Source organism: Vicugna pacos, chromosome 4 (genome assembly GCF_048564905.1).
Source record: "Vicugna pacos chromosome 4, VicPac4, whole genome shotgun sequence".
Lineage (NCBI taxonomy): Eukaryota > Metazoa > Chordata > Mammalia > Artiodactyla > Camelidae > Vicugna > Vicugna pacos.
The window spans coordinates 75,132,865-75,155,211 of NC_132990.1; the positions used below are offsets into that span (position 1 = coordinate 75,132,865).

The 22,347-nt window shown below is 49.3% G+C and overlaps 1 protein-coding gene across 6 annotated transcripts in view; it reads left to right on the top strand.

Annotated features, from left to right (window-relative positions):
• The window catches only part of ABL1 (ABL proto-oncogene 1, non-receptor tyrosine kinase), a 123,177-nt gene extending 101,428 nt beyond the window's left edge, over positions 1–21,749 (top strand). For 3 of the 6 annotated variants that reach the window (XM_031677672.2, XM_072960301.1, XM_072960303.1), the window contains exons 4-12: positions 1,670–1,942; positions 9,195–9,279; positions 9,923–10,100; positions 11,857–12,041; positions 14,149–14,301; positions 15,466–15,555; positions 15,906–16,070; positions 17,940–17,981; positions 18,093–21,749. In XM_031677672.2, coding sequence (XP_031533532.1) covers positions 1,670–1,942; positions 9,195–9,279; positions 9,923–10,100; positions 11,857–12,041; positions 14,149–14,301; positions 15,466–15,555; positions 15,906–16,070; positions 17,940–17,981; positions 18,093–19,804 — 2,883 coding nt within the window. In that variant the 3' untranslated portion in view covers positions 19,805–21,749. The remainder of the gene's footprint in view (positions 1–1,669; positions 1,943–9,194; positions 9,280–9,922; positions 10,101–11,856; positions 12,042–14,148; positions 14,302–15,465; positions 15,556–15,905; positions 16,071–17,939; positions 17,982–18,092) is intronic. The other 3 variants (XM_006216615.4, XM_072960302.1, XM_072960304.1) reach the window with 1 other exon arrangement.
• Positions 21,750–22,347: the final 598 nt, after the last annotated feature.

Below are 22,347 nucleotides of genomic sequence, written 5' to 3' on the forward strand. Positions count from 1 at the left end.
CCTACCCTCTTGAGGTTTATAGATGGAATCCACTTGTATATCTGCTGTTATTTCCTTTTAAAGTATTTTTATTATCTAATATTACAAACAGAAAGTAATGGAACCTACCATAACCAACAGCCAAGGCCTCGTGCCTGACATGTGTTTCGGCCTTTTTCTTCCCTTTTCATTTTTGAGTAATAATCAGCTACCTGATCCTGCTCCTCTTCGTCCTTCTGGCCTCGGGCATCACTGCTGTCCCAAATCTGTATACCTCCTTCCGACATCTTTGCAGTTTGGGCAAGTCTTACGAATACCTAGCTCTGATTTTAAGTGTGCTTTCCACCTTCAGCAGTTGTTGGCTGCCCTTAGTGAGCCAGTAGATTCAGTTATGTGCCTGGAGCCCAGATGTTGTATGTGAATTTTAATGTGAGTTGTTTTGGGTAAGGAAATATTCCCTCACTACATCACTGAGTCAAATTAAAGAAGAGACAGGAGAACAAAGATAGCTGTCACCATCCCCATTGTTGCTTTCCGCCAGCCTGCGCCTTTGCCTTCATCCCCTTTGCAGCGTCCAGATGAGAACTCCATGCGGAGGGGGTTCCCTGTGCAGGCTCGCACCCGCCGTAGGCCTCAGTTAGGACTCACGTGCATGTGTGTCTCCTGTCCCTCCTCCTTGCTTCCCTGAGCTGGGGAAGGCGTATGACCCTGTGCAGCCCTCCAGGCCCCACTCAGTTCCAGGAGAGCGCTGACGGACTTCCCGCCAGGGCATGCTGCTGGGCTTTGCAGATCTGGCCTCTGATGCTTCTTATTCAGCCCAAGTCAAAGAGGTAGGAATGAGAAGGAGGTTTATGTTTTGTTTAGTGATTTTCATCTCTGATCACTATTTATTCCTAGGTAACTATGTAATTATAGGTTTTAGATAATAAACATAATTATTTAAAAATTATTTTCATCAGATATAAACTATTATAAATAAATTAGATAAACAACAAAGTGCTAATGTATAGCACAGGGAACTACTTCAGTATCTCGTAATAACCTATAATGAAAAAGAGTACGTGTGTGTACGTGTGTGTGTGTGTATGTAAAATATACATATATAACTGAATCACTATGCTGTTCACCAGAAACCACCACAACAATGTAAATCAACTATACTTCAATTGTAAAAAATTATTTTATTTTCCAATCAGCAAATACTGAGTTCTACTCTTTAATTTAATCAACATTTATTCAGTACCTCTTACATGCTCATCCCTTGTTCTTGACACTGGGGATACAGAATTAAAACAGACAGCTTTGGGCCCAGTTCTCAGGAGGCTGACATTCTGGTAGGTGGAGGCAGATAATCGTCAAGCAGGTAAACAGAATGATCAGCTAGTGGTGAGTACGGTGCAGAGAAGTAAGACGAGTGTGATGACTGGTGCCAGATGGTCAGGGATACTTCATGGACATTCACATTGGGCTCAGAATGGTCACAGAGAACCAGGCATGTGAAAATTAAGCAGGTGGAGGATTTCGCGGAGAAACAGTGTGAGTGATTTTCTAAACACTTGGTCCTGTGTAGAGAGCGAGTCGTTTATCTGAGATTTTGCTGTGCATTAAATGAAGGCTCAGTAAAGCTGGCCTGTCGAGTTGTTTGAGTTGCATCTGCCCCACGGGCTGAAGGCTGCCCTGATTTCCTCAGCTCTACGTGTCCTCAGAGAGCCGCTTCAACACCTTGGCCGAGCTGGTTCATCATCACTCAACTGTGGCAGACGGGCTCATCACCACCCTCCACTACCCGGCCCCCAAGCGCAACAAACCCACCGTCTACGGCGTGTCCCCCAACTACGACAAGTGGGAGATGGAGCGCACGGACATCACGATGAAGCACAAGCTGGGGGGAGGCCAGTACGGGGAGGTGTATGAAGGCGTGTGGAAGAAGTACAGCCTGACGGTGGCCGTGAAGACCCTGAAGGTAAGCCTGGGACCACCCGGTCAGATGTCTGTGAGCGCCACCACTGCTCCGGGTACCTCTGTTAGCCATGCCCGTCGTCTGCTGGTGCGCGGTGATGCTCCTTCAGGTCCCTGCCTGTGTGCACAGGTCCCAGGGCGACTCTCAGCTCCTGCCGTCTGTGTTTCCACACATGCTGAGAGCTGAGAAGTGCTGTGGTTTTTGGTGTAAAAAGATTAGTCATTTCGAGGGAGTTTTTTTCATTCTGTGGCAAGGTTGTTTTAAAGCTGTGGGTTTCCGTTCTGTTTGTGTGGCATTTGGATCACTTCCTATTGCGTTAAGAGAGTGGGGGTAGAAAATCTGAGTTTTGAAAGAAGGAGATTTAACCAAAATGTGTTTGGCTCTCATCTGGATTTTTGTTGGTAGATTTGAAAGTCAAGTGCGCTGAGTGTTCTAGCAGGTTCTAGTCTCTCTATCATGTGTCCGGACTTGTGGAAACTCAAGCATGGGGCCGCCTCCACTAGGAGGGCGTTAAGGAAGCAGGGAGGCTTCTAACGCAGATACTGTCTGTTCTTTGTCGCTGTGACTTGCACTCTCAGCGAATGCCTGGTGTTTGTAGTTTCCGGGCGGTTGTTAGGATGCCAAGGGAAAGAGGTTTTCATGTGTCGTCCTCCACCTCCTTCAAGATGTGATCCCCGTTTTTACCTATGGCAAGAGTGTCCCCTAGTGTTGACCTGTGTGATTTTCACTTGTTTTAAATGAACTCCAATTACATTGACCTGTGCACAGAAACTGAGAGAGGGAGCCCCTTTTGCAGCTACTAGAGAAGAAGAAGTGAAACAGCCCCACTGGGAAAGGTGCACCCAAGTGTGTGCGCACTTCCTAGAGGTCGGTTAGGTGCACGCAGCCAGAATCTCTGCCTTCTGGGGACTCGGTCACTCCCCTGATGCCCTCAGAGGCACAGTAAAATGGAAATTATGATTTCTGGTTGATATGAAGTGACACTTTAGAGAAAAGATTGCATTCTTTAGTCCTAGAAACCGCAGGTGGCTTCTTGGCATTCATATTGACTGTGTCCCCTTAGCTTGGTCCTTGGGGCAGGATTTGTGTGTGTGGTGGGAGGAGTGGTGGTGGCATGATGTGGTGTCACCTTAAGGACTCCTGGATATTTTCTAGATAGAATTCTTTTTTAACTTAATAAGCAGCTATCAAATTCCTTAACACTGGAATTGTGAAAATGCACTGGACAGAGCTCTTCCCATCAGGCTGGTCGAGGTGGTTAGAATCGTCTGGTTGGTCAGTAGGAGACGTGGGCACGTCTGACAGCAACTGCAGTGCAGTGCGAGGAGGGCTGAGCTAGAGGCCCAGGCTCAGGGCTGTGGCTCCACGTGGGGAGGAGAGTGGAGCCTGTGAACTCTGTTGGTGGGGCCAAAGCACGAAGGGCATCGTGAGCGGGCCCGTGGTGGAAGAGCAGGGCCTGGCCCGAGGAACAGGGCCAGGAGGGTGAGGGAGAGGGCAGAGAGGGCACAGCAGCTCACAGAGGGCTTGAACCCGGCTGTGGAGCTGGGGGAACATCCTGGAGGCAGTGGGGTGCATTGAAAGGTTTAATGCACAGGAGTAAGATGATTGGGTTTTCTTTGCACAAGGATGGCTGTGTTGGCGAGCCCTAGAATGAGCTAAGCAGCCGTTGCCCTGCCTCCCACAGCCCGGGCGGGAGCAGGGAGAGGCGTGTGCCTGTGCTCCGGTGTCTCAGTTTGGCCCACGACTGAGGACCAGACCCAGGGAAACTGCGCTTGCCCAGCTTGCCAGGCTGTTGGAGGCCCAGCATTACCCGCACGTTGGCCAGGATTTGCCAAAACAAACCAAGAGTGAAAGCACAGAACACCCCCGATTTTAGTCCAGAAAAGACTTGTTTAAAAACTTCAAAAAGAGATGGAGTTTGCACTTGGGGAAACCGTAGCCCAGTAGTGGTGCTGTGGCATTATTTTCTGAACAGCTGAGGAGGGGGATTCTAGAGGAGGGACCCCCTGGAGCTCAGTGGTGGTTTTTTTATACCAATACATCAGAATTAATCTCAAAATGGGTGCCTTCTAGAGTATACTCCTCTAGTGACATGTTATTAGCTTATTATACTTTTAGTGATTTCCCCTAAGAGCCTTATTAACTTATGATCCCACAGTTCATAAAAAATCACAGAATGTAGTTGCATAAATTTCTGTGACTACTCATTCCAAGCAGTAGCTAATTAGGGGGAAGGGAATGTGTCATTTTCTAGGATATATTAACCCAAAACATGGTACTAAGCAGCTCCTAAATAAATGATCCCTCCTTCTACCTCACCCTGCACAGAAAACGTCTGTACAGTATGTTTCCCACTTACCAAATAGCTCCGTATCAGCATTTGGTGCATTCATCTCCATTGTAGAAGCTGAGAATCTGAGTGGTTCTAAATGGGGGTGATGGTTAACATAATATTGAGTTCTTACTCCCTGCCTGCCAGAGTCTGAGTGCTTTATGCTTCACATAGAGCATCGCATTTAATCCTTAACAGCCACCCTAAGAGAAGGCTGCTGACGTTGCTGCCATCTCAAGGTTGAGAAAACTGAAGCAGAGGGAGGGTAAGTGACTGGCCTGGCATTAGTTACGTGGGCAACAACGACAGAGCCAGGACTTGAACCCAGGCATCCTGCTCCAAAAGCCCAGTTCTTCTTTTATTAAATTGTTACTCAGGTTCTGATTCCTCCTCATACACCATGAAAAATACACATGAACCACAGTTACGCATCCTAAAAATCACACACACACACCCCCATCCAGTTCACTTCCCTCAGAGGCTGTAGCTGTGATCTGCTTTTCTCCTGAAAACTCCTTGGGAATTCTGTGCAGTTCTAGCTCAAGCTTCTATTTGCTCAGCCAGTTCTCACCAAGCCCCTCTTTGTGCCGGACCCCAGCTAGGCACTGGAGCCTCAGTCTCCTCCTGCCTCCCTGTCCTGCCTTTTTGATATTGCTGGCACCTCAGCGGACAGAACCAGATCCTCCTTAACAAGCGGGGGAGCAAGGCCCTACTTTTAACCACCACTCCTTATTGATCTGCTAGGCGGCACTGGGTCTGGCACTGGGTCCGGCACCTTCAGGGCAGAGAGAGACCTGAAGGGAAAAGAGAGGGCACTAGGTTGACCCCTGTGGATGAGAAATGGGAATTACAGCAAAGGCCCCCCGATGGGAAACTGCTAGTTTGAATTTTGACCCATACACTTATGTTAGGTTATATGTTACAGGCAGGATGTGTCTCAGAGAACCAACTGTCAGGTATAAATAACCCCAAGTTTCAGGTGACCTGTGTAGTAGAAGTTTTGTAAGTCACTTTTCTTTCTATAAAACAGTTGTGTAAGTAATAGAATTTGGAAAAGACTACTGTTGATCTAATTATGTTATTAAGGTTGACTCATAAGCTAGCTGACAAATTTACTATTAAAATAGCAAAAAATAACATTGTTTTAAAAAGTTGAGACTTAAAATTGTACTCAAAAAATGACTGGAGACTAAACAACATGATACTAAAAATTATACTTAATTGTTTACCTATTTTTCAAATAGGTAATATATACACACAGTATCCTCCACCCTTGATTTTTGTGTCTTTCCAGTAATAGTCCACGTGCATGTATCTTTTAACCATACGGCAGCATGCTGCAGACGCTGCCCCATGATGTATCTTACAGTTGTTCCTTAACAGTGCACATATGAATGTATTTTACTAGGTACCAGCCTTCAGTAGACACTTGTGTTCCTTCCAGTACGGTTCATAGGGAGTCTCCTTGTTTGCACACATGGAAGAGGATCCTGGTAGGTCAGCGTCTCCAAGTAGTGCTGGATCAAAGAACTCATACGAATTTGCACTCCTGTTTTCCCTACCCTCACCAGCGCAGTGTGTTTTGGTTTGGGTTGTATTTTTGTTATCCCCCCCGGAAATTGGTTTTATTGGAGAGCTCCAGGAATGGCAGAGAAGGAAGGGCTCCATGCAGCACTGACACCGGACAGTCACACGCAGTGGCTCTCTGACTTCGTGAGGGGGCTGTGCACTGGGGAGAGAGTCCGCGCGACTCAGAGCCCACGGCTGCCACATCACACTTGGCTCCTGCAGTGGGTTCCCTTTTGGCTGTGGGGCTAGATACAGTGTAGTACTTGAGGACCAGAGTTGTGGGGTTCCTCTGTAAGATATTTCTCATGGACTTTTCGCTCAAGCTTCAGGTCCCTACTCTGGTTAGTGAACCAACCACCTTCCTCAGTCTAGCTCAGAAACCGCTGCATCTCTCCGTGTGTCGATCCAGCCCATCCGATAGGTGCAGGGCGGGCTTCACCGTGCTTGTAACCTTGCTCCCCTGACAGCGGGTAGGAACCGGAAACAGATGTGGAAACTGATCCATCTTAGGCACAAGGCCTGCTCTGCAGCCAGGAGTCCCCCCCCCCCACCAAGAGGGAGGAGTGGCGAGCGCTAAAACCTGTGCCGCACAGTGGGGTGCTGGGCCGTTTTAAAAATAGTGTTTTCTTTTATGCTGTAGAATTCCTCCTCTTTGGGATGAGACCATTGAGCAAAGAGGATGAAGCTGGTTAGAAAATACCTGTGAGATGTTGAGTCTGGAGGAACGTATCTGTCAGAAAAACAGGGGAAAAAACCCCCATGTTAATTACAGAACCAGCCCACCTTCTGTACAAGCAGTACGTTTAGTCTGCTTCTCAGAAACAGAGAGCAGCTGTCCTAATACAAGCGAGTACCACCGAGTGAGTGCTGGCCGTGTCCTTGGCCCCACACTCGGCGCCCTGTGCGAGAGGTGGGTACTGCTGTGGTCTGCGTTTTGTAGATGAGAAGACAAGTGCAGAGCTCACCTGTTATCTGTTACGTAGGTAACTTACTGCGGTTACCCCGCAGAGCTTGGTCGGTGTTTCCCACAGGCGTCCTCCTGACCAGTCTGCTGTGCCAGCCGAAGCGTCCACCCACCTCCGGTCAGCCAGCCCGCCCTCGTCAAGAAAGGCCAGTTGGCCATCTCCCTCCTTGACAGACAAGGCTGAAATTCACAGCTTTTCCTCAAAGTGTGGCCTTCGCCCTAGTTATTCAGAGTTAGTTTTATTTTACTGTATAAATGGAAGGATTCTCTTCAAAAAGATGATGGAAAAATTTTAAATAAAATTAAAGGAATATAATAGGATAGCATCAGGGGTATTTCCAGTCTAACACAGCTGCAGGATGCTGTTAGTTTAAATTATACATTGAACCGGGTCTGATTCCAGCAGGGGGAGACAAGTTCACACCGATTGTCCTGAAAGAAAAAAAGCCAAGGAATTATTTGTACTGTCCACAGTGTGTGTTTGTGTGTGTGTGTGTGTGTGCACGCGCGCGCACATGCACATGTGTGTGAGGAAGAGAGGAAGAGAGGAGGGATACCTCTGAAAGCTGTAGTGTTGCTTTCGCATGTCCATGCTTCTCAAGACCTAGAACACGCTTGCAGAAAAGAGTCAGTACCTCCAAGCGCAGTCTTATTTCTGAGTGGATTTCACTGTGCATGGTTCATTATGCAGCACTCTAAGTCTGGAAAGCTTCCTTTGAGAGCTACTATTTGAACATATTGTTGGCTGAGCAAGATTCTTAAAGGCCCTGGTCCTTACGTGAGTGGCACTGACTCGCCTGGTTCTGACAGGCATTTGCTGTCCAGCCTTTGACAGTAGCGTGTCACCCTGGTAAATCAGAGCACTCTGCACCGAAAACCGCATGGTCTGCTGAGCATATTAAGGAGCAGAGAGGACTCAGAAGAATTAAACAGCCAATGAGGTGGTGGCAGGGATGTGTTCTTTTCCTACCCATGCAGCTCGACACCAAGACTACAGAAGATGTTTAATTGACATTAAGAGCAGCTCACCATTTTTAAAGAGCAATAAATTGTTTCTGAGTCTCAGTCTCAGCAGACCCTAAGTGAAGTGATGTTGGGCTGGCGCACGTCCTCACTGGTCATGCTTTGCTTGTGTGCGTGATTGACCCAGGCAAGAAAGCGCCACGTCGAGGTTGGCCGGTCCTTGAAGTCTTTCCCACGCGCGGGGCGGGGACTGGGCAGCCACGGTGGGTGAGTGCTGCAGTACGGCGCTTTAGCTCTTGGTTTCCCGAAGGGGCGGGTACAGTGTACGTGAGCTTCCACATTTAAAAGCAGGTCAATACCGCTTTCCTCTTGGGGTAGTCTAGTTTCATGACGTTCACTCCCCGTCTCCCATGCAGTCTTGCTCGTCAAACAGAATCAGACTTGATGTTGAAACTTGGAGGGTGGTTTCTTGTTTTCCTCCTCGGCCTTTTTAGCTGGGTTCTCACAGTGAGACTGTGTCATATCCCACCTGCCTGCTCCTTGTTTTGACGGTCAGTTCAGAGGATGGTAGGTTCTGTAAGTCAAAAAGACGTTTACCCCGTGTAAGCCTACAGCCAGGCTCTAACCTGATGTTAAGCCCACGGGGCCAGGCCCCATCGCGCTCCAGACTGATATGTGAGGAAGTGGAGAAATATTATCACATTTGTCTGGGCATTTGCTAATATCTTTGTCTCCCCTTGGCGCTTAAGTACTGTGAACTTGCTAAAACGTGATGTGTACGGATGGTACTTGCGAACCCGTTGTTAGGGAGCAGCTAGTGAGGACTGTCTTACAGTCTGAGTAATTGGCCTGACAGGTGGCAGTGATCACTTCATTTAGAGCCCCATGACACCGCATTCTTAAGAGGTTCAGCACCCTCTGTTTCTGCCGCATTTTGAGGCGCTGTTCTTTGGTAGTGCTATAGATCTTTTTGTGTCAGCAAGGTCTCTTCTCTTTAATCAGGTGCATTTCAGATGGTGAAGCATTTTAAGAGCCCTTGGAAACCATCTGTTCCTTAGAGAAGTAGTATTGTGTTTGCGATATTTACCTGTGCACATCTCCCTTACTTCCCGTAAACTCTACAAGGTGATGGAAACAAATAGTCTGCACAGGGTCACCAGAGCAAGTCACCAGCATATACAAGCCAACCTTGGTGTATTGCTCCGGATGAGAATTCAGAAGTTCAGCCCCAAAGGGGAAAATTCTTTGTGCCATTGGGGTGATGACCGGCCACCTTGGAACCTGTCCAGAGCAATGTCGTGGTTGAAACTAATAGACCAGGATGGTTGTTTGTTGGAGCTCCAGTTTGTATTAACCATTCCAGTTGTACTTTCCCACATAAACACTTTCCTGGCTCAAATAATTTCATCACTTTTTTTTTTCTGCAGGAGGATACCATGGAGGTGGAAGAGTTCTTGAAAGAAGCTGCAGTAATGAAAGAGATCAAGCACCCTAATCTAGTGCAGTTACTCGGTGAGTGTGTGGAGCTCTGAAGAGAAGACCGTTTAATTAAACCCTCTGGGGTGATACAGGTGCCATTAGAGAAGAGATGAATGGCTCACTGCATTAAGGTTTCTGATTTGGGCATCTGTTCTCTACCAGCATTCAGCCCTTGGTGAAAGGAGGTCTGTGTGGGATGGTGTTTGTGTGTGTGTGTGTGTGTGCGCGCGCGCGCACGTGAACGCATGAGAGAGAGAGAATGTCACTGCTTTAAATTAATACCCAGAAGCAGTAAATTGCAAATTTCAAATTGGCTTCTGAAACAAGAATTTCAAGAGTTCCTTCACAGACATGATTCTGTAAGTAGATGTAACCATTAGAGGGAAAACTCACTGTGATTTAGTTTGATGTGGCCCGGACTTTGCTTATGAACTCAGTGGCAGCCTCTTCCTGTTGAAGTTCATTGGCTGGAGAGGAAGAAAGGGGCGTGGCCACGTCCTGCCCGCAGGAACATAATCTCAGTCCACAAGTGCGTGGGACCGTGTTACAACTTGGGCCCAGGACACAGGGCGGAGTCCAAGTCCGTTTCCAAAGCCTTGTTCTTCAGTGCTCGTCTGTTTGATACTTGTTCACTTGGGAGAAGGGCAGCACCCTGAAGCCCTTGTCTTGTTGGCAGGGGTCTGCACCCGGGAGCCCCCATTCTATATAATCACTGAGTTCATGACCTATGGGAACCTGCTGGATTACCTGAGAGAGTGTAACCGGCAGGAGGTGAACGCTGTGGTGCTGCTGTACATGGCCACTCAGATCTCATCAGCCATGGAGTACCTGGAGAAGAAAAACTTCATCCACAGGTAGGAGCCTGGCCAGGCCGGCCTCCCCACCGGTCGCCCAGCATCCTTTCAGAAAAAGCCCCAGCCTGCAAGGGCTTACGGCTCAGTCTCTGACTTTAGTGCTGGCAGCTCACTGGACCTGGCAGATGCCAGGTTTCTGATGTAGCCGGCTTTGGGCATGTGTCCAGGACTGAATTCGGCCAGGCCTAGCCCCTGGACCCACAGCAGTTAATCTCAGGCTGGGGAACATTTCACTCGGGAACCATTTTGGTCTAAGTGGAACATTGACTGAAGATTATAAAAGGTGCCCCTTCTGACAGTCACAGCTCCTCTAAGTAGAGCGCTCTTTGTCGGTCCGAGGCTGGAGTGCGTCAGTAATGACCGCTTCCTGGGAGCCGTCGGCACTGCTGTCACACAGGCGCTCAGTAACAGCCACACGTGGGTTTGTTTCTGTGTCCTGTGTCCCCTCCCTTCTCTTTATTATCACTTCATTCTCCACTTAACTTACTGTCAGCTGGTTCAAGGACGTTTCTGCAATTGTCAGAATTGTGTACATGCAGTTCTAAATTAAGCGTCTTTGCTGTTTTTAAAGCCTAGAGTGTTTTGACCTTCAAGTGTGCCACAATTATCTTGGTCTTCACATTCTTTGCTGGTGGAAAGGGCTTCCTAGCAGAGTGATGGCCTGTGCAGGACAGAGCCTGACGGGCTTTGCCGGAGTCTTTTATACAAGATGTTCTCCACGCCACCGTGGTGACCTTTCCTACCCAATTAACTCAAGTATGAAACCTGTACATGAGATTTCATAGTGAGGAGTAAGAGTAGCATGTGTGAAATGCTGGCGGTTCCTTGTAAGACAGATTTTCTATGCTTCGTGAGAGCCTGCTTCAGATGCTCCTGTCACTCAAGAAAGTGAACCCTCTGAGGCTGCAAATTGAGATTTCTTGACTCCCGGTTTGTCTTGCACAGCTAGGTTTGTTCTCTCTTCATTCAAGCAGACTTAAAATGCTTTACTAAAATCCTGTTAGGCACAACTCCCCTGTATTTAGTTCCTCTCCGATTGCTGATGATCAGGCTCTCATGCCGCCGTCGCCCGGAGCTGGTGCCTCTTCTCATTCCTCGTTCCTGTTTGCCTTGCGATTTCATGGTTAACGTCCATGAACCGAAGATTAGACTCCTGCCTCTCTGGGAGAATCAGGAGGCAAGAGGAAGCTGATTATATAGGAGAGAATTTATAGGATACATTTGGATAAACATCAAGGAGAAACAGGAAAGTAGGGGATACAGTTTGGGTAAAGAATGCTACAGGCTTGTTAAATTTTTGCCCTATCAAGTCTGGATAGGACAAGCGGAGACACTCTGATATGTTTCTCGAGATGGAGGACTGTTCCCTGTGCCTCGCATAGAGCAGCAGTAACTGAGCAGACACTTAGGTGACACTGTTCTCCAGGCATCAGTCAGAGTGCCTTATCTGTTCATTTCTGACGACTCACAACAGCCCTAAGACTAAGCGCTGTTATTATTGTCTTCATTTTATGGCTGCGATAACTGAGTCCCAGGGTAATTGACTTGCTCCAGGTCGTGGGGCCAGCTGCCCCCTGCTGCCTCTCACCGTGGTGGGAGCTCAGGTGGGTGCAGAGGGACAGGCACTGTTCCCCAGAGAGACTGGACTCCGTTTTCCCATTGTCGGTATTGCACCTTTATAAGCTCAACGGTGGCGGATTTGTGAAGCTGGAAAGCTAGCCACCAGCTCTGACAGACAAACTTTTCCCTTTCCCAGAGATCTTGCTGCCCGAAACTGCCTGGTAGGGGAAAACCACTTGGTGAAGGTGGCTGATTTCGGCCTGAGCAGATTAATGACAGGGGACACCTACACAGCCCACGCCGGGGCCAAGTTCCCAATCAAGTGGACTGCACCTGAGAGCCTGGCCTACAACAAGTTCTCCATCAAGTCAGACGTCTGGGGTAAGCGCCGCTGCTCCAGTCTCATCCTTGCCCGTCCAGAGTGGGCTGTTTCCTCATCTGTCTTTCTCCTCTTGCTTTGTCACTTCCTCTTTTTTGTTCTTTCATTACTTCTCTTTTTTTGTTTGTTTCTTCATTTTAAAATCATTTCTCCCCTGTTTTCTCTCCAAAATGAAGCAAGAGTGAGCTTTTTCTTCCAAAATAATTCGGCTTAGCTTTTTACCCCCACTCACTGTCTTTATGTCTTCGTTCCCAGTTTGTTGCGTAGGTTTGCGGCGGCAGCTAACCAGCCCTGCAGGCACCCAGTCCTCCTCTGTGAGAGGATGCCCTGTAGTTTGGCTTGGGCTTTAGCTAGAATACGGCCCTCTGAAGCCTCCTGTGACAGTATTTTATTTTTACTTTTTTCAAAGAACTTTTTGTTATGCAAATTTTAAGTATATGCTAAAGAAGACAGAGTTGCATAATGAACTCATGTGCCCCTCCCCAGGGTTTACCCTCATCACCCGTGGTGCCCTCACGTCCTCTGCACCTGCCCACTCCCCTACCCTTGCTATTTCAGACAAAGCCCAGACATCATGTTTCATCTGTAAGTATTTCATATACGTCTCTTAAAGATGGCTTTTTTATTTGCATAGCCACAAATTGAGATTAATTTCTGAATATTATCGAGTATCTAGTTAGTGTTCAGATTTCCAATTAAATCATAAAAGTCATACCTTTATATATATATATATATATATATATGCACATATACATATACATATATACAATCTGTTTGAATTGGGATGGGAATACAGATCCCGCAGAATACAGTGATTAGTTAACAGTGACCCTGAGGTGTCCTCTGATCTGTAAATTCCTTCTTTATCTCCTTATGTCCCTTGCTATTTATTTGTTGAAGAAGTTCTGTCACTTGCCCTTTAAAGTTTGCCACATTCTGGATTCTGTTCATTGTGCCCCTGTGGTGTGATTTAACATGTTCCTTAGTCTTCACTGTTCCTAGTAAATGGGTAGCTGGATATGGACAGCTTGGTCACATTCGGGTTTGGCTTTTTTTCTTTTAATAAAAGTACTTTTTCTTTTAATAAAAGTGGTGTGCTTTTTCATCAGTAGGTCCATAATTTGTGATTTTCTCTCTCTGCCCAGATCCACTAATTTATTATTAGGAGTTGCCAAATGATAATTCTCTAATTCTGTCATTCCTTATTCATCGGTTAGCTCAGCACTTCTGTAAGAAGAGATTTCCTCTCATCTGCTGTTTCATTACAGTAGGGATACAGTTCATGTAGGAAAGACTGGATAAGTGTTTGCTTCCTTGTCATTATTTACCAGTTTCCACAATAATTAGTTGGTTTCTTAATGCCCTCCAGTGGTGACCATCTAGGTTTTTGTTGTTTTTCTTTTGTGATATTATGAACTCTTGGATTTAAATATTTGATTATATTATTGATTAATCCACTGCAGTTATTTTTCTTATTCTATTCAGATTGTCTCATCTTTGGTGAACGGGAACTTCAAGTTGTTCCTGGTACTTTTGACAAAGCCCTGTAGTCTTCAATAGTGTCTGTGCTGTCTGGAATGATAAAATGCTCCAGATTCTTTCTCTGCCCCACCCCTAAATCACCCGTTTGCCCAAGGAGTCCTAGTTCCGTAATGAGGCCTGGAGTTTCAAGGATTCTGTAAGATTTTAATGAAATTTTTGGAGTTGGAAGGGACCTTAGGGATAGTCTCGTACACCCAGAAAGGAGAGGTGGCCTGTCTTAGGCACATGGCTAGTTGATCACAGAGCTATGAGTAGAAATGGCCTCCTGAATTCCAGTCCTAGGGGCCTTCCACCACGTCTCCCAACAAGATGGTCACGTTGCGTAAAAGACCGTGGAGGGGCTGATTGACCCAGTCCCGTTTAATCGGTAAGGGTGAGTAAAGGGAAAGCCTCATTCTGTGCTTTTCTGTCCTAGGCTGTTGGTAATTAAGAGCCTGGTAAAATGTCAGTGCCTGACCTGCTTCTGAGGGTGTAACTTCTGATGTCTGCTACACAGTTGACCAATTTTAAATGTGTAGTTAAATCTTACTCATCTTGAACAATCTTTCTCTTTCTTTTTTCTCCTAGCATTTGGAGTGTTGCTTTGGGAAATTGCTACCTATGGCATGTCACCTTACCCAGGAATTGACCTGTCCCAGGTGTATGAGCTGCTAGAGAAGGACTATCGCATGGAGCGCCCAGAAGGCTGCCCAGAGAAGGTCTACGAACTCATGCGAGCATGTGAGCCTCCACTGCTGGATCTGAGATAATCTGTGGGCGCTGTGCAAAATCCCAGCGCGGGGGGGGACCTGTAAAGTGCAACATTAAAGTATTCTGTTTCCTCTCTTCACTCCCATTCTTCCTGAGCAACTAATGCAAACAGTTTGGCACTTTTTTTTTTTAACTTATTTCAGTGTTTCTGTAAACCTTTATTTATACATAGTATTTATGTGTGAGAGTTTTTTGTTTTATTTTTAGTGCAAAAATGAGACTGATGGGTATCGAACCTGGGTTTCTCATCAATAAATACAAATTTCTGATATAATAGGTAAATATTCCAGGTGACATTTATCTATTTGGTTTTACTTATATACATAGTACATATATATATATATATATATAATATTTAGAGAAAAATTTATTCCCTCAACATTTTTTGCACTTAGTATAACAGGCGTATCTTTCCCTGTCTGTAATTCAGGGATCATTCATCCAGTCCTCCCTCTTGTAATGAACATTTGGTTGTTTAACACATTTGTTTGCTTTTTAAAATTATAAACAAGGCAGGAACCAGTACCCTCATATGTATACCTCTGTGCATCATGTTAGTATTTCTAGAAGTTGAACTGTTGGTTCAGAGGGCTGTGTGCATTTTAAATTTTGGTAGATTTTACCAAATTGTTTCCAAAAAAGCTTATAAGAATTTTTACTCCCAACAGAAGTGCATGAGAGGGGCCCTGCGTCCTCCTGCATTGGGCTCTGCCATTCCTTAATCCTCATGGTGATCTTGTTTTAATTTGCACGTTTTTACTGATGAGGGATGCAGACTTTGATAACCGTGAAGTAAGGGCGAGATAGGAGGCAAGCTATTTGGCTTAGTAATTCTCTGCACTTAACAGAGGCAGGTTGGGGAAAATGTGTTTGTAAATGTAGTTCTTGCTATCAGTGTGTCTCTGGGGGTTTTGTGATCCATATTCCTGCCAATATCAAGTTTTTTCAAATTCTTAGTGTCTGTAATAGGACACAGTAGCATTCATCACTTTAACTTGTCGTAGCAGTCAGAGCAAAAGATGGCTAACAGGATGGAATGCTGCTTTAATTTGCAGACTTTCCCTTGAGAATTTCTGGCGCCCTGCTTGCTAGCAAGGCCTTGTGGGTGGTCTGACGTGGGTCTCATCTGTCCAGGTTGGCAGTGGAATCCCTCTGACCGGCCCTCCTTTGCTGAAATCCACCAAGCCTTTGAAACCATGTTCCAGGAATCCAGCATATCAGATGGTAAAGTGCCCGTCCTTGGGGTGCCTGCAGTGGGGAGAAAGGTTGGGATAGGAAGGATGGCCGTGTGGGACTCCAGCCCAGTCCTTCCGTTCACTTCCTGGTGGAGTGCATGGGCCAGCAAGTACCTGACACCAGAAAGCTGCGCAGAGGTGCTGAGGTGGCTCTCTGTCTTTTGCAGCCAGGGTTCTGAAAACTACTCGAGTGCTGTTTCTTCAGCGTGTTTGTCTCTTTCCCGTAACTGTGTACAGATGACTACTGTTGTCTAAAAAAGAAAAAGAAGAGCAGTGTACCAAAATGCCATCATTACTCACGACTGCTGGTTTTGTTATTGATTTTTTGGTGGTTCTTAGAAGTGGAAAAGGAACTGGGGAAGAAAGGCGTGCGAGGGGTTGCAAGTCCTCTGCTGCAGGCCCCAGAGTTGCCCACCAAGACGAGAACCTCCAGGAGAGCTGCTGAACACAAAGACTCCCCCGAGGGGCCCGAGACGCCCCACTCCAAGGGCCCCGGAGAGACTGGTACGTCCCCACCCCCGGAGGCCCCGGAAGTCAGCCCTCAGGGCCGGTGCAGGCAGATGGGAAGCAGTGACTGGAACCTGCACGGAAGCGTAGGGAGACCCCATGTTAGTGATCCAGCTTCAAAAAGAGGAGGGTTCTCCCTTTTCCCACAGCACCTCCCCTCCCAGAACCATTTAGGAGCCTGTGGCTTTGGCATGAGCCTAGTCGAATAGGCATGGGTGCTTACGAAACCCACTGAGGACAAGCCCACCCCTCCATGTGTTATTCACAGCATTTGTGGTTGCTCTTGCAGGGCAAATACAACCATAATAAATATTGAACCAAACGAAGAGCAGCTTGTTGTGAAAGCACTGATATGAAAAGCTCACTGGAACGGAGGAACCAGGAGATACCTGTGGGAGAGCTGGTGTCCTCGTGGTCTCTGAGGACAGAATCTGGTGCTGGTCCCAGACTAGCAAGGGCCACGCGAGTGGTTCAGGAGGGGTCTCAAGATGTTACCAGAAATAACGTTAGTAAGCGCTGATCCAGTGCTTCCTGTGTGCCAGGCTCGACTCTGACTTAGGCTGCTCTGAGGTGGCAGTTCCCTCACCTCAGAAAAAACCCAAAAAACGGAAGTCTGGGTTCTGCTACGCACCAGCTGAGTGGAAGTGTCTGAGGTGGGCCAGGCGTCTGGGTTTGTAGTGCTCCTGAGGGATGCTCTGGTGGACCACACGCTAAGCACATGGGGAGGGACAGAGCAGAGCCAGGATTATGGGAGGCTGAGTCACAGCAGAATCTGTACCCCCCATGATTCCCAGTTTTTTTTCGTCATGTACCCATATTAATTTTAAAAATAATATACAACTCATATATACATACACTACTGTACAAATATATTATGGATACTATAAATATACCAAAAATAGATACTTAAAAGGTTTACGTAGGAATTAAATCCAAATTATGGTGGTTTGCTTGCATGCCCCTTGGGCCATCTTGCTCACCCCACTTTGATAGTATGTAAACTGTCCAGAATCTGGCTCCTTCATCCTTCTGCTAGTTGTCATGATTTCAGGTAGTTGAACAGTGGGGAGGAGGAGAGGCTGCTGTGAAACACTTGGAGCTCATTAAAAGCCCATGATAAGCAGTCATGTTCACTTAGCCCATCAATATTCATCCGAGGGGTGTTTTGATACGTAATCTCGTGGTGAGCCAGGAGTGTCAGCTCAGTGTTCAGCGCTGAAACGGAGCTGGGCGTAACATTAGCATTTCAGTGTCTCCGCCTTCTTCTGCTGGATTCAAGTTTTGGGGGGTCGTCGTCATCTTTCCCTGATCCTGAAGTCCCATGTGCTGCCTGGTGTTCTGACAGATGCCCGCGTGTACCTTGACTCTAAGTGACAGGGTGCTGACAGAAACCGCTCCATTTGCAGCTGCCCGCGGAGGGAGAATACCGTCATTCACTAGCCGGGTGCTTGGCAACACCAGAAAGACTTCTTAGGAGCTATTATTCATATTTAAAGAATGTCCGTTTAAAAATTTAAAAGGTCACCCTTCTTGTTTCCCAAAATAATAGCCCGTTGTCACAGTGCCCTGTGGTGTGTGGCCCCTTCCCTCCTGATCACACCTTGGAGGAACCTCAGCCGAACCTCAGCTGGCTGACCAGTCTGAGAGACACGGGTTCGGACCCTGGGCTCAGCCGTGTCACGCTGTTGACTCACAAGGTAGTGGTGTTGGGGGTACTCCGCAGCTTTAAAGGAAACCAGTGCAGGGATGAGGGGCAGTTACTGAGCAGTTTCACACCAAAAGCTGTGACGGACGCTCCGTGTTCATTCTCGCGTTGTGTTCTCACCACAATGCTGTGGATAGGTTTTCTTGTCCTCCGTTTTATAGATGAGAAAGCTGAGGCCGAGCCGGGAGAAGTAACTTGCCCAGGTGAGTGGCAGGGCTGGGCCACATGCAGGCCTGTCAGCCTGGGCAAGTTCCCCCGCTCACCCAGTAGCCTTTGGCCTGGAGTCGTTAAACTCTTCCCAACGTGTTTTTCAGATCCTCTGGACCATGAGCCCACTGTATCTCCACTGCTCCCTCGAAAAGAGCGAGGTCCTCAGGATGGTGGCCTAAATGAAGATGAGCGCCTTCTCCCCAAAGACAAGAAGACTAACTTGTTCAGCGCCTTGATCAAGAAGAAGAAGAAAACAGCCCCAACCCCTCCCAAACGCAGCAGCTCTTTCCGAGAGATAGACGGCCAGCCCGAGCGCAAAGGGGCCAGCGAGGAAGAAGGCCGTGAAATCAGCAACGGGGCCCTGGTTCTCGCACCCTCGGATGCAGCCGAGCCAGCCAAGTCCCCAAAGCCCAGCAGCGGGGCTGGTGTCCCCAATGGAGCCTTCCGGGAGTCAGGGGGTGCAGGCTTCCGGTCTCCCCACCTATGGAAAAAGTCCAGCACGCTGACCAGCAGCCGATTAGCAGCCAGTGAGGAGGAGAGTGGTGGCAGCTCCAGCAAGCGCTTCCTGAGATCCTGCTCTGCCTCCTGCATGCCCCACGGGGCCAAGGACACAGAGTGGCGGTCGGTCACGCTGCCTCGGGATCTGCAGTCCACGGGGAGACAGTTTGACTCATCCACATTTGGAGGCCACAAGAGTGAGAAGCCGGCTCTGCCTCGGAAGCGGGCGAGTGAGAACAGGTCTGACCAGGTGACCAGAGGCACAGTCACTCCCCCACCCAGGCTGGTGAAAAAGACCGAGGAAGCAGCCGATGAGGTCTTCAAGGACACAGCCGAGTCCAGCCCGGGCTCCAGCCCTCCCACTCTGACTCCAAAACTCCTCCGGAAGCAGGTTGTGGCCACGCCTTCCTCTGGCCTTCCCCACAGGGAAGAGGCTGGGAAGGCCAGTGCCTTGGGGACACCTGCTGAGCCAGCGCCCCCCAGCAGCAGGGCAGGGCCAGGTGGATCTGGAGGGACCAGCAAGGCCCCTGCCGAGGAGTCTAGAGTGAGGAGGCACAAGCCCTCCTCCGAGTCCCCGGGGAGAGACAAGGGGAAGTTGTCCAAGCTCAAACCCGCCCCACCACCCCCACCACCAGCATCTGTTGGGAAAGCCGGGAAGCCCTCTCAGAGTCCGAGCCAGGAAGCAGCCGGGGAGGCAGGTGCCAGTGGAAAAGCAAAATCCGTGGCTCTGGGTGTGGATGCTGTGAACTGTGATGCTGCCAAACCCAGCCAACCGGGAGATGGTGTCAAAAAGCCTGTGCTCCCGTCCATGCCAAAGCCACAGTCGTCCACCAAGCCGGCGGGGACTCCGACCAGCCCAGCCCCTGCTCCCTCCACGTTGCCCTCAGCATCCTCTGCCCAAGCAGGGGACCAGCCGTCCTCCACTGCCTTCATCCCTCTCATATCGACCCGCGTGTCTCTTCGGAAAACCCGCCAGCCTCCCGAGCGGATTGCCAGTGGCACCATCACCAAGGGTGTGGTGCTGGATGGCACCGAGGCCCTGTGCCTTGCCATCTCCAAGAACTCCGAGCAGATGGCCAGCCATAGCGCCGTGCTAGAGGCTGGCAAAAACCTCTACACTTTCTGTGTGAGCTACGTGGACTCCATCCAACAAATGAGGAACAAGTTTGCCTTCCGAGAGGCCATCAACAAACTGGAGAATAATCTTCGGGAGCTTCAGATCTGCCCAGCGACAGCAGGGAGTGGCCCGGCGGCCACTCAGGACTTCAGCAAACTCCTCAGCTCCGTGAAAGAGATCAGTGACATCGTACAGAGGTAGCAGAAGCTGGGCGTCAGGAGCCTGCAGTTCGCGTGGGACCCCACCCCACCCCCCCACCCCACCCCCGTGCCCTTGCCGGTGACCGACAGCTCAGCGCGCTGGGACCTGGGCGCGGAGCTCGGGCGCCTGGAGCCCCGCCCTCCTACCTGCAAGCGCGCCCGCTGCTCTCCCGCGCTGCTTCCTCCTCAGCCTGGCTCCCCGAGCCTCCTCTCCCGAGTTCTGTCTGTGGAGTTCCCGCTCTGTGGACTGCACATAGTGCTTCAAAACTGAGCTCTCGGGGTCTGCTGGGAAGGTGGATGAGCACTTCCTTTTCATTTTTCTTTCTGGGGGACCTCCTCTGGCTGTGCCTTCACCTCTCTTTCACCCCAAGAAGGAGTACCCTGAATGGGAGCTGCCATCAAGGCCTTGGGACTGTCACTCCACTCACCCTGTGCAGAGAGGCTGTGCACGCGTCTCCTCGGGCTCCCTGTGCTGAAGACTTGATTCGGGACCACATCCTGGGAAGTGCTGCCAGCTGGTCACCCTGCCCGCCCCTGCTGTCAGGGGCCCGTGTCCGCACCGTTTCCTCATGTGGAGGACAGCTCTGGATTTGGGGGGTAAAACGGGGTGCTAAAACCAACTAGCCACTGGGTCCCGGGACCAGTGGGGAGGCCAGGGAGGTCCGTGGTGTGGGAGAGGGGCCTTGTCATCCGTTCTTGCCATGTCCTTCGAGCCCAGTTCCTTGCTCTCTTGTGACATGCACTGCTAATCCTGGATAGAAAGCTTGAGTCTTGAGGGTGGCAGGGTCGCTGTTCAGCCTACAGGGGCAGGGAGGTAGGAGGGGTGGCTCGTTGGGTGAGCAGCAGGCCCCCAGATGGCCCAGCGCTGGGCCCAGGCAGGTCTGCAGCAGGCGCAGAGTTTCCTTCCTTCCGAATTTCCAGGTGTCCTGAAGAGGCACTTAGTCTTGATCTCTGGTTGATCTCTTTCCACTCCCTTGTACTCCTCTTAGACAAAGGGCTTTTCCTCTTGTGACAAGCCGGTCTTCAGTTTTCTGGAGTTCTTGAAGCTTTTCAGAACCCTGCCTTCCGCACAGGTGCCTCCAACACAGAGGGAGCCGCCGTTGTGCCAGTGCACAGACAGGAGGCAGTGGGCTGCGGCTGCACCCTGGCGAACAGATGTCTTCTGTAATTACCACGAGCAACGCACAGCCTGGTTGTTTCTGTCGGGGTCATCAGGGATGAAGCGAACCACAAATAAATGAAACCCCAGAAAGTGTCTCAAAGAGCACGCTTCAGTGTAGTCACCCCGGGCTGCCCAGGACTGGGCTCGTGGGGCAGGAGCCTAAGGGTCCTTGACCTTGACCTAAGAGCAGCTACTGAAGAGCGGGCAGGCACCTGCCTGGGCCTGGCGCCAGGCTCGGGAGTAACCTGGGAGAAACCACCTTCCACTCCTCATGCCTTCTCATGCCCGTGTCCTCGCACGGGCCCCCTTTTTACACTAATCACCTAAACTTGTATTTTATTTCTCTGGTAGAGGTGGTTCCTCTGGATCGTTTGATGCTGTTTTCACAGTGCATCACCTCTTTGCCCCCCCACCCCGACTGCTCTGTTAGACAGGGAGGTGCTCGAACACCACCAGCGGCCTTGCAGACAAAGCAAAATAGACCCACCCTGGTTCCCTCAACTGCCTGTTTCTATGAGGTACTGGTCTCTCCTTGTTCACACAATGTGCCACTATATTTTGCATTTATACTTTGATATTACACTCTTTTATAGACTTGCTCTTTTATAAATGACGTGTAAATAGTTTTCCACTATCCTCCTTTCTGGAATGCCTATGGTGTCTTCTTTTTTTTTTTTTTTTTTTGGTCCAGTACATTTTGTTTCTGTATATGACTCTGTTTTTTGAATCCACGTCTCTCCTCTGTAGTATTTTTTAAATAAATGTTTACATCGTTAGAACTTGGGCGGATCGCTTTGGTCTGTAATTCTTCCCTGTCGTTCAGAGCCGTGGCATGTGCATGGGGAGGGAGGGAGATGCGTTCTCCCGAAGGGGCTGGGGACTCCGTGTTGGGTTTTACAGAACAGTAATGGCAGGACTGTGGCGATGTCCTGCACACTGTGTGGTCATCAGCCATTTTGCAGGCAGATTCCCTGCCCTCGTCCCAGGCTCTTCCTGCGCCCTTGACGCCGACTTGCTCCCAGCCCGGCTCTTGTCAGGGCACTGGGAGTGAGCAGTGCCACCACTCAGGCCACATCTGACTGGCACGGGGAAGAGGGAGACAGCTGGAGGCTGTGTCAACTGTCAGGATGTCCCAGCGTCCTTGAGTTGAGGGGAGTGGGTCATGTCCTGGATTATTCTCTGGCCTGAAAGGGTTAATCCCTCCCCAAGTACGTTTTCTCTCTTTACCTTTGGACTCACTTCCTCAGCCCCCCGCAGCGCCCCTCACTCGTGTTTGCACACCAGTGTGGATGAGGAAGAGCAGGGTGCGCTGGCCTGTGAGGGGAGGGAGGAGACACGTCCTGGGCCGTGCTGTGACCTCCCCCAGTCCCCCCCTGCCAAGG